The 10,788-nt window shown below is 49.6% G+C and overlaps 1 protein-coding gene across 1 annotated transcript; it reads left to right on the top strand.

Annotated features, from left to right (window-relative positions):
• Positions 1 to 3,624: 3,624 nt before the first annotated feature.
• On the top strand, positions 3,625 to 6,588 carry LOC132810330 (zinc finger protein 229-like). Its single transcript, XM_060822648.1, has one exon. The coding sequence runs from the start codon at positions 3,871 to 3,873 to the stop codon at positions 5,047 to 5,049; it is 1,179 nt and encodes a 392-aa protein (XP_060678631.1). The 5' UTR covers positions 3,625 to 3,870; the 3' UTR covers positions 5,050 to 6,588.
• Positions 6,589 to 10,788: the final 4,200 nt, after the last annotated feature.

The raw sequence follows: 10,788 nt of genomic DNA, 5'->3' as shown, positions 1-10,788 counted from the left end.
TAACAAAGATGTTGCCAGGGTTTGAGCTATCGGGAGTGGCTAAATAAGCTGGGGCTGTTTTCCCTGGAGCATCGGAGGCTGAGGGCTGACCTTATTGAGGTTTATAAAATAATGAGGGGCATGGATAGGGTGAATAGACAAGGTCTTTTCCCTGGGGTGGGAGAGTCCAGAACTAGAGGTGAGAGGGGAAAAGACATAAAAAGGACCTGAGGGGCAACTTTGTCAGTCAGAGGGTGGTGCGTGTATGGAATGAGCTGCCAGAGGAAGTGGTGGTGGCTGGGACAATTGCAACATTTAAACGGCATCTGGATGGGAATATGAATGGGAAGGGTTTGGAGGGACGTGCTGGCACATCGGATTAGATCAATTTTGGCTATGTGCTCGGCATGCACCAGTTGCACATAGGGTCTCTTTGTGTGCTATACATCTGTATGACTCTCAATGCTGTCCAGGCGAGTCAGTGATGTTATAACAACAACACTGGACCAGCAATCCAGAGGCCCCAGGCAAATAATCTGGGCTCATGGGTTCAAATACCAGTAAAAACAAACATTGGGGAAATTAAATGTATTTTTTTTAAATCTGAATTGAAAACTAGTCTCAGTCATTGAGAGAATGAAACTTTTCTGAAAACCCATTTGATTCAATAACGCTCTTCAGGGAAGGAAACCCACTAGCATTAACTTGGTGCTGCCTGCATATGATGGCTCACGTGCTTGACTTTTAAAATGCCCCCTAAAGTCTGGCAATCCTCTTGTCTGAAGGGCAGTTAGGGACGAAAACATTGTTGGCCTTGCCAAAAAAAAAGCCCACATTCCATGAAGGAGTTTTTCTCGAATGTGACTTCACATCTGCGAATGGGTCACATCAGAACATCCAGACAAATAAGCACCAAAATGTCTGGTGCTGCAAGAGTACAGCAGGTCAGCCAGCATCTGAGGAGCAGGAGGTTTGACATTTTGGGCATAACCCCTTGATTAGGAATGTGGGGTGGTCCCAAAGGGACAGAGATAAATGGGAGGGAGGTGGGACTGGGGGAAGGGAGCTGAGAATGCTATGGGTAGATGAAAGCAGGGGAAGAAGGTGACAGGTCAGAGAGGAGGGTGGAGCAGATAGATGGGAAGGCAGATGGACAGGTGGGACACTTCAAAAGAGCAGTCCCAAGTTCGAGGGTTGTATCTGGGAGTGGGCGGGGGGGGGGGTGTCGGAATGAGGAAACTGGTGAAATCAATATTGATCCTGTATGGTTGGAGGGTCCCACCTGTCCATCTTCCTTCCCACCAATCTGCTCCACCCTGTCACCATCACCACCCCCCCCCCAACCTGCATCTACCTTACCCCCAGCCCCACTCCCACCTTCCTATTTACCTCTCAGCACCCTTTCCACCCCCCCCAACCCCTCCGCAATTCCTGATGAAGGACACGAGAGAGACAGAGAGAGCGATCCAGCATATGCACATTTCCTGAGTTCACCTCCTTTCACTTCACTTCCTACAAACCAACAGTTTAATCCCAAAATGAGAAAAGAAATGGAATAGGAGGGGTGAGAAGAGAGGGTGCTGTACTCACAGAGGTTGGTGCAGTCTGGGGTAACACTCAATCTTCATTCAGAGAGAGAGCAGCAGGAGCTCATGATCCAACTTCCGCATTCAGACAATGACGGGATGCTCTGATTGGTAGGAGGACGGCCTTCCTTCCGGTCCTCCAAGGCTCCCCATTGGTCATGCCTCCCCTTGTCGAGGTGAAGGGGTGGGCGTGCGGGGGGAGGAGGAGGAGAGAGGTCACGTGGGCGTCATAAAGACAAGCGGTGGACCAATAGGAAAGGCTGCAACGCCGCACGCTCCGTCCAATCAACGCGCGGCCTTTGTGACGAAGGCGGTCCCTCGATTCACGTGACCGGTTGTTCCTGCACATGCGCCGTTGCGGGGGGGCGGTTAAGGGGAGCTGATGTTGTGTTGGTCTGGAGGGTCCCTGTGTCCAGGAAGAGGTGAGTGTGGCTCAGTCAATGAGCATCAATCAGACCCTGCTGGAGTATGGGGGGAGGTGGGATATTAGGTACAGCAAGAGTTAAAGAGTGTGTGGGATGGAGATTTACAGCTTTTTTAGGTAATAAGTCCCTTTCTGGACAATACTGGGGGATGGGTAATATCAGAAACAGCAGAGTGAGAATTGAAGAAAAGTGTGTGTGTGTGGAGATTTGCAACACTTTTTAAAGTTAAAAATCACACAACTCTAGGTTATAGGAGAAAATGAGGTCTGCAGATGCTGGAGATCAGAGCTGAAAATGTGTTGCTGGAAAAGCTCAGCAGGTCAGGCAGCATCCAAGGAACAGGAGATTCGACGTTTCGGGCCAGAGCCCTTCTTCAGGGCTTATGCCTGAAACGTCGAATCTTCTGTTCCTTGGATGCTGTCTGACTTGCTGAGCTTTTCCAGCAGCACCTTTTCAATTCTAGGTTATAGTCCAACAGGTTTAATTGGAAGCACTGGCTTTCAGAGAGACACTACTTCATCAGGCAACTTGTTAATATTTCAGATAATGGAAATGTATTGCTGGAAAAGCGTAGCAGGTCAGGCAGCATCCGAGGAGCAGGAGAATCGAGGTTTCGGGCATGAGCCCTTCTTCAGGAATGAGGAAAGTGTCCTCATTCTTTTCTCATTCCTGATGAAGGGCTTTTGCCTGAAACGTCGATTTTTTTTCCCTGCTCCTCGGATGCTGCCTGACCTGCTGTGCTTTTCCAGCATCACTCTGATCTCCAGCATCTGCTGTCTTTTTCGCCTGGAGGTTTTACTAGTGTTAGGTAGGATAGAGATGTAGTTACTTCTTAGGACATTGGGGGGCACTGTGAACCTATAGTTTAAAATGATGATCAAAGTAATTTTAATTCTGGGCTTGTTGCCATGACAACTAACAAAGCTGATGTTCAAATGAAAGAACATCAGCAAGGTCAATTTTGCCTGCTAAACTAAGTGATTAGATTAAGGTAAACTATGTGATAATAAGACTAGGAAAAATGTCTCAATCATAGTAATTCTTTGTGTCTATGATACAGAATGTCTCAAATATATGTAAAGCCTTTGTAAAAATGTTTCCAGAATACATAGAACATTTGTTTGCAAATTATACCATTTTGAAGAAGGCTTTTGTTTGTGAAAGATCACGTTGCATGCATTGAGATTAGAAAATAGTATACCTAACGGAGCTTATCGATAGATTTTCAGAACTTGTACATTTTCTCCAGCGAACCATTCGATCTTTCTTTCGTGCTTCGCTGTAACAGCTAAGTTTCTGCAGCTAAATAAATGTACCTCCAATTATATCAAATAATTGGGTAAGTGTGGTCTCTCCTTAAAAGAACACGCTTGGACGTTATTTCGTCCCAACACTAGCTACCTGATGAAGGTGCAGAGCTCTGAAAGCTCGAACTTCTAAACAAATCTAATGGACTACAACCTGGTGATGTGTGATTTTTTTTTTTACCTTTTGTACACCCCAGCCCAACACTGGCATCTGCATATTGTAACTTGATTGTTTTAGGGAAGTTCTACAGAAACTAGAATGATCTGTTCTGAATTCCTGTCATGTGCAGGCAGCAATGACTTTTGTAATCCCCTTTTCACAGGATATGAGAAGAGCAGCTTTGCAGGTAGAGCTTCCCAACTGAGTACCATGTGAAGGTCTGACAGAGCCCCTTGATTCGTGGGACAGGAGAGACGTCCCTCTTTCAGTCCAGAAGGGTAAAATTCTTTGAACGTTTTTGTCTGCTTCAGTAGGCTCTTGAAGTATCGTCTTTACCTGAACCACAGGGGCACGTGCCTGAGCCAGCTTTCCCCACAGTGGGCAAAGAAGTCTCAGGAGGCATTCCGCGCGCCATGGAGAAACCGTGGAAGTGTGGGGATTGCGGGAAAGGATTCCGCTACCCGTCCGATCTGGAGATCCACCGCCGTTTCCACACTGGGGAGCGGCCCTTCACCTGCTCCGAGTGCGGGAAGGACTTCAGCGACTCGGCCAACCTGCTGGCCCACCAGCGGGTCCACACCGGGGAGCGGCCCTTCACCTGCTCCGTCTGCGGCAAGGGCTTCTCTCACTCGTCCAACCTGCTCAAGCACCGGCGGGTCCACACCGGGGAGCGGCCCTTCACCTGCTCCGTCTGCGGCAAGGGCTTCACCCAGTCGTCCCACCTGATCTCACACCAGCGGGTCCACACCGGGGAGAGGCCATTCAGCTGCTCGGTCTGCGACAAGGGCTTCACCCGCTCGTCCCACCTGCTTTCCCACCAGCGGCTCCACAACGGCAAGAGGCCGTACGTCTGCTCCGAGTGCGGGAAGGCCTTCACTAAGTCGTTGAAGCTGAAGTCCCACCAGCGGGTCCACGCCGGGGAGCGGCCCTTCACCTGCTCCGTCTGCAGCAAGGGCTTTACCCAGTCGTCGCACCTGCTGGCCCACCAGTGGGTCCACACCGGGGAGCGGCCCTTCACCTGCTCGGTGTGCGGCAAGGGCTTCCCTCACTCATCCACCCTGCTGCGGCACCAGCGGGTCCACACCGGGGAGCGGCCCTTCACCTGCTCCGTCTGCGGCAAGGGCTTCCCTCACTTGTCCACCCTGCGGTCCCACCAGCTGCTCCACACCGGGGAGCGGCCCTTCACCTGCTCGGTGTGCGGCAAGGGCTTCTCTCACTCGTCCACCCTGCTGCGGCACCAGCGGGTCCACACCGGGGAGAGGCCCTTCACCTGCTCCGTCTGCGGCAAGGGCTTTACCCAGTCGTCCACCCTGCAGTCCCACCAGCTGCTCCACACCGGGGAGCGGCCCTTCACCTGCTCCGTCTGCGGCAAGGGCTTCCCTCGCTCGTCCACCCTGCTGCGGCACCAGCGGGTCCACACGGGGGAGAGGCCATTCACCTGCTCTGTCTGCGGGAGGGGCTTCGCTCGGTCCCAGCACCTGCTGCGGCACCAGCGGGTCCACACGGGGGAGAGGCCATTCACCTGCTCTGTCTGCGGGAGGGGCTTCGCTCAGTCCCAGCACCTGCTGCAGCACCAGCGGGGGCACAAGTGACGGGGCCAGCCGCTGTGAGTCACCGCCTAGGGCTGAACCCTGGGTGGGAGGGGGGAGGGTCACTGCAGTTGCTGTGCTCTCATCTCCTTGGCATCCAGTGGCTCTGCGAGCCTGCGACTGCGCATTTCCTCCTGAAGTAGAGATGTACAACACAGAAATAACTCCAACTCCAACTCCTCCATATCCTCAACTAATCAAGTCCCATTTGCCAGCAATTGGCCCTATCCCTCCAAACCCCTCCTTACACAGATACCCAAGTGGATGCCTTTTAAATGTTGCAATTGTACCAGCCTCCACCACTTCCTCTGGCAGCTCATTCCGCACGCACACACCACCCTCTGTGAAAAATGTTGCCCCTTAGGACCCTTTTTAAATCTTTCCCCTCTCACCCTAAACCTATGCCCTCTAGTTCTGGCAAAAGACTTTGTCTATCCCTATCCATGCCCCTCCATGATTTTATAAACCTCTCTTAAAGTCAAACCTCAGCCTCCGACGTCCCAGGGAAGACAACCCCAGCCTGTTCAGCCTCTCCCTGTAGCTCAAACCCTCCAACCCTGGCAACATCCTTGTCAATCTTTCTGAGCCCTTTCAAGTTTTGCAACATCCTTCCGATAGACCAGAAGTGCACATAATACAGAGGAGCTTCGATTATCCAGAATTAGATGAACCAGCACGGTGGCTCAGTGGTTAGCGCTGCTACCTCTCAGTACCAGGGACCCAGGTTTCATTCCTGCCTCAGGCGACAGACTGTGTGGAGTTTGCACATTCTCCCCGCGTCTGCGTGGGTTTCCTCCTAGTGCTCCGGTTCCGTCCCACAGTCCAAAGATGTGCAGGTCAGGGTGAATTGGCCATGCTAAATTACCCGTAGTGTTAGGTACATTAGTTAGAGGGAAATGGGTCTGGGTGGGTTACTCTTCGGAGGGTCAGTGTGGACTGGTTGGGCCTGTTTCCACACTGTAAGGGATCTATTCTTCAAGCGACCGAAATACACCCTGCATGTGTCCTTTGGATAATCGAGGTTCCTGTGTATTCCAAAAGTGGCCTAAGCAACGTCCTGTCCAGACCCCAACCCCTATACTCAGTGCTCTGGCCCATAAAGTGATCCACAGAATCTGCGGGACTTGCTTAATCCTGGGAGGTGTTGTGATGAATATAGGTCTAGGGAGGGTAGAACTGTAGTTGTTGCTTGGGGAATCGGGGGGTGCTGCGAAGCTGTTGTTTGGACCGCTGACTGAAACCGTCTCGTAAACAGCTGCCAAGGCCGAGTGAGCTCAATAACAGGCTCTGCTCGGCGCAGCTGCCAAGGCCAAACGAGCTCAAAAACAGGCGGCTGGACTGTTGTTTACGAGACTGAAACCGTCTCGTGGGCAGCTGCCAAGGCCAAACGAGCTCTGTGACAGGAAACGCTTTGTATGCGAGAGATCACGTAGCTTTGCTTAGCAAAAGTATATCAAGAGCGATTTTGTAGGGGGAAGGCAGAACGCGCGCCTTCTCCAGTGAATACATGGTGATTCACTGTATCAGCTACGATTCTGCAATAAAGCCTGCTTGAGCCAAACGATTGAGCGTCTATGGTCTCTCCTCCTAAACGAACACGCGAGGACGGGACTCCCGTCTTAACATTCTGGTGACCCCGACTCAGGGAGGGAAGAGACAGCAAGTTGGCAGATCGGTTGGCAGACAACTTTCGGCCGAAACTTTCTAAGGTAAGGAAGCGCCTGTTACATCTAAAGCTTCCAGTAGTTAACTTTTAAGTTAGTTCTTGTCTGCTTCCCGATCCTCTCCAACCCAAATTAATTTGATTTGGCCGCAGAAGGTGGTTGAGTCTAAAACATTGAATGTTTTTCAAGAAGGACTTAGATAGGGCTAAAGGATCAAAATGTATTAGAAGAAAGTGAGTCCAGCTATTGGAATGTTATTCCTTATTGTGAGGGGAGTTAAATCCCATAAGTTAAGAGACTATGCTTCAGTAAAAGAGGGCAGTTATGGAGACCATATCTGGAACACGGCACAATGTTAGGCACCTGTATTTAAGAATGGGTGTATGTGTTCAGAGAGCATTTGGAAGGGATGGGTTGTCTTTTGAGAACAGGCTTTGTTTGTATCTGCAGGAGCTTTGCAGAGTGAGTGGTTATTAATCGAAACTTAAGATGTTGAGTGGTTTGAAGTTTCATCTGGTGGGATAATCTTAAATTGGAAGTCTCTGTTTCAAAGGCCACAGATTAGAACAATTTTTTCTTCCTTTATGGAGAATTGGGAATCTTTGGAACTGTTCTGCAAAAATGTGGTGTTAAATATAGATTCTTGATCAGCAAGGAGGGAAATCTTCTGTGCTGTACTCTTCTATCTGTGTCCTAAGATACATGGGATTACAGAGTAAATGGATCATCCATAGCTTGAATAGCTGAGCATTTGGAAACCATTAGCAGAATTGGAGACAGTCAGCATAGATTTATGAAAGGGAAGTCAAGCTTGACAAATTTACTGGAATGTTTTGAGGATGTAAATAATAGAGTTACTGAAAGGGAGCCAGTGGAGGTGGTTTATTTGGAATTTCAGAAGACTTTTAACAAAGTCTCAATAAGGGATTAATGCGTAAAGTTCAAGAATGTAGGAATAGATCTAGTTTGAGGTGGATATAAAACTGGTTGGCAAGTGGGAAAAGAGTAAGAAGAAACAGGTCTTTTTCTGAATGGGAGGCTGGAAATGAGGGGCAGTAGCCGGATCCTGATGTGGATAGGTTTTTGCCCTGTTGTAAGATTCTCCATACAGGTATCAAAGGACCCATGCGGAGCGAAGGTGGTATTGGACTCCGACCCCACACAAGATCGCTTACCCGAGGATATCAAGTTGGTACAATTGACAAAGCCAGCTGCAACAGAACCTGTTTCCTCACGAAGAGTGAAGCAGCCGAATTAACGGTGAGCCGAGTGGACCTGTGGTGGTACTGCGGAGGTAGGATCCTGTACAATTGGTTGCCTCTAAATTGGCAAGGGAGTTGTGTCCTAGTAACCCTGAATCCCCGCTCTTTATGTCCCCACGAGCCCCTGGTGATTACACCTTCCAGAAGCCGCCCCGGGGACTCGATCCCCATGCCCGACATAGGCGAAACATCAACCCAATAGTGGATTTAAAGAACCCTCATGGGGTCTGGATCGATGCAATCAGTCACGCCAGAAACATCCCTGATGAGTATAAACTAATAGACGAGGTGGCCTTCGGCTTTGAGAGCTTTCCCCTTTTTGTGGCCATCTTCCCCATCACGATAAATAAACACACCAATAGAATCGATCTCATCCATTATAATGTCCAAAGGCTTGCCAACTTAACCCGAGATGCGGTTGACGCAATCCACGAGCAACTTGCTCAGACTTCCCTTATGACCTTGCAGAATAGGATGGCCCTGGACATGTTACTGGCCGAGAAAAGGGGGGTCTGTGCTCTGTTTGGAGAAACGTGCTGTACTGCGATAACAAACAACACAGGCCCGGATGGCAAGCTCACCAAGACCTTGACAAAACTCCGAGCCCTAGCCACTGAACTGAAGCAACAGTCGGGGGTTAAAAACCCAGTCATAGATTGGCTGAATAGCACATTCGGTAGATGGGGAACTGTGCTGGGACAGCTGGCCCTTGGTTTATGCATCTCTGTTGCTATCTTTATTACCTGTGGTGGTTGTTGTATACCATGTATCAGGACGCTTGTGACACGAAAGATTGACTGTGCCCTGACGGGAAAGGATGACCCCCCGCCCGCATACCAGGCAGCGGTGCTGGAGGAGCCTGTGATGGGGGCCCCCAAGGAAAGATTACGGGATCGGAACAGAGGGAATGGAGGAGCTATGCCTGAGAGAGAAACGCGGGACAATATATGATTTTGCTTTATATCATTTCTAATCCTTTTCCTTCAGGGCCTCAGAATGTGAGGGCTGTGGTCCAAAGACCCCTAGTTGTATATTTTTCCCATTCAAATTGGCAACAGGTAAATTTGTGCTTTTTATGCTGCAGTTAGAGATTGTGAAGTGCTATATGCCTCAAGACTGAAGAAACTATTGTTTACCCAAAAGATTCCTAGCCAACATCTTGTATTCCTAAAATGTTTTGATTGGTCTCAAAAGCCACTGATCACAGTAATAAGCCAGTAGCTGTGACGTGGATGTGGGTTTTTGTTGGTCAGTAAAGATAACTGGTTAGCCAGTGACGGGTAAGATTCCTCGAGCGAGGAACAACCTAAGATAGGCACAGTCATGCATTGGCCCTCAGAATAGTGGCCTGTGGCTTTAGCAGATCCCTGGCTTTTGCATCCGTACCGGAATCTGGTCAAGTTTCTGGCTGGCAAAGCAGCTTGATAGAAGGAAAATCGTGCACTCGGTACATTGTATTCACTGTATTTTTGACAAAGGAAAATGCTAGTTTTGTGGCATCTTCCAGAACCGACTTAACAACAAACCTTTGGGAAGGAGGGAAAGCTCATTGAATCCTATTACAAAAGATTTGACACGATGTCAGTAGTTTGAAAATTTATTTCAAGATGTCATGGTATAATACGACCGATTTTAATGAGTAGTTGTATAATTAGGTGTTCTTTGGACAACAGACCTTCATTCTACACTCATCCTAACTTTTGTTAATCTTGAGATCTACTTATGAGACCTTTCTTGTAGTTTTTTTTTTAAAAGAAAAGAATCTAGAATTGCCTACCAATTGTTAATTTTTGTTTGTTACTTGTTTTGTAACAGTATGCTGCTTAGTGACCCCTTCACCCTGACCTAATGTTTCCCTAGAACCGGTCAGTCGGGTCAACATAATGTGTTCGGAGAAGCCAAAGGGATGTTTGGTGGGGCATCCGCCGACACACCTGGCACCGGTTGCCGCGCGACATTGCGTTTGTAGCGGTATGGGTTGATGTCACCTCAGTAGAGGCCAAGGGAGGGAATGTTGGGATGGGATATAGGCCTAGGGAGGGTAGAACTGTAGTTGCTGCTTGGGGAATCGGGGGGCGCTGCGGAGCTGTTGTTTGGACTGCTGACCGAAACTGCCTGTGCAGCTGGACTGCTGTTTACGAGACTGAAACTACCAAGGCCAGGCGAGCGCAATGGCAGGCTCTGCTCAGCGCAGCTGCCAAGGCCATTACGAACTCAATAACAGGCGGCTGGACTGTTGTTTACGAGACTGAGACCGTCTCGTGGATAGCTGCCAAGGCCAAACGGGCCCTGTCACAAGAAACGCTTTGTGTGCGAGAGATCACGTAGCTTTGCTTAGAAAAAGTATATCAAGGGCGATTTTGTAAGGGGATGGCAGAACGCCGCCTTCTCCAGTGAATGCATGGTGATTCACTATCAGCTACGATTCTGCAATAAAGCCTGCTTGAGCCAAACAATTGAGTGTCTGTGGTCTCCTCCTAAACGAACACGCAAGGACGGGACCCCGTCCTAACAGTATCCACACCGGGGAGAGACCATACACCTGCTCTCAGTGCGGGAAGGCCTTCAGCACATCCTCCCACCTGCGGAGCCACCAGCGGATCCACACCGGGAGAGGTCGTTCATCTGCTCTCAGTGGGGGAAGGCTTCACCTACTCCTCCAACCTGCGGAGCCACCAGCGAGTTCACGTGCCGTTTGCAAGGGGATTGAAGAGTGACGGCCGAGTACCATTATCGATTGGACTATCAACCCGGTTTCGGGGACACCTGGTTTGAATCCCCCCATGACAGATGCAGAATTGGTATTCGGTCAGAAA

Source organism: Hemiscyllium ocellatum, unplaced genomic scaffold (assembly GCF_020745735.1).
Source record: "Hemiscyllium ocellatum isolate sHemOce1 unplaced genomic scaffold, sHemOce1.pat.X.cur. scaffold_1633_pat_ctg1, whole genome shotgun sequence".
NCBI classification, from domain to species: Eukaryota; Metazoa; Chordata; class Chondrichthyes; order Orectolobiformes; family Hemiscylliidae; genus Hemiscyllium; species Hemiscyllium ocellatum.
The sequence above is the reverse complement of the archived record's forward strand: the minus strand, read 5'-3'. Positions and strand labels throughout refer to the sequence as shown.

What these genes read in the sequence shown, in the direction of transcription:
- LOC132810330 (XM_060822648.1), top strand. Translation starts at nt 3,871, where the DNA reads ATGGAGAAACCGTGGAAGTGTGGGGATTGCGGGAAAGGATTCCGCTAC.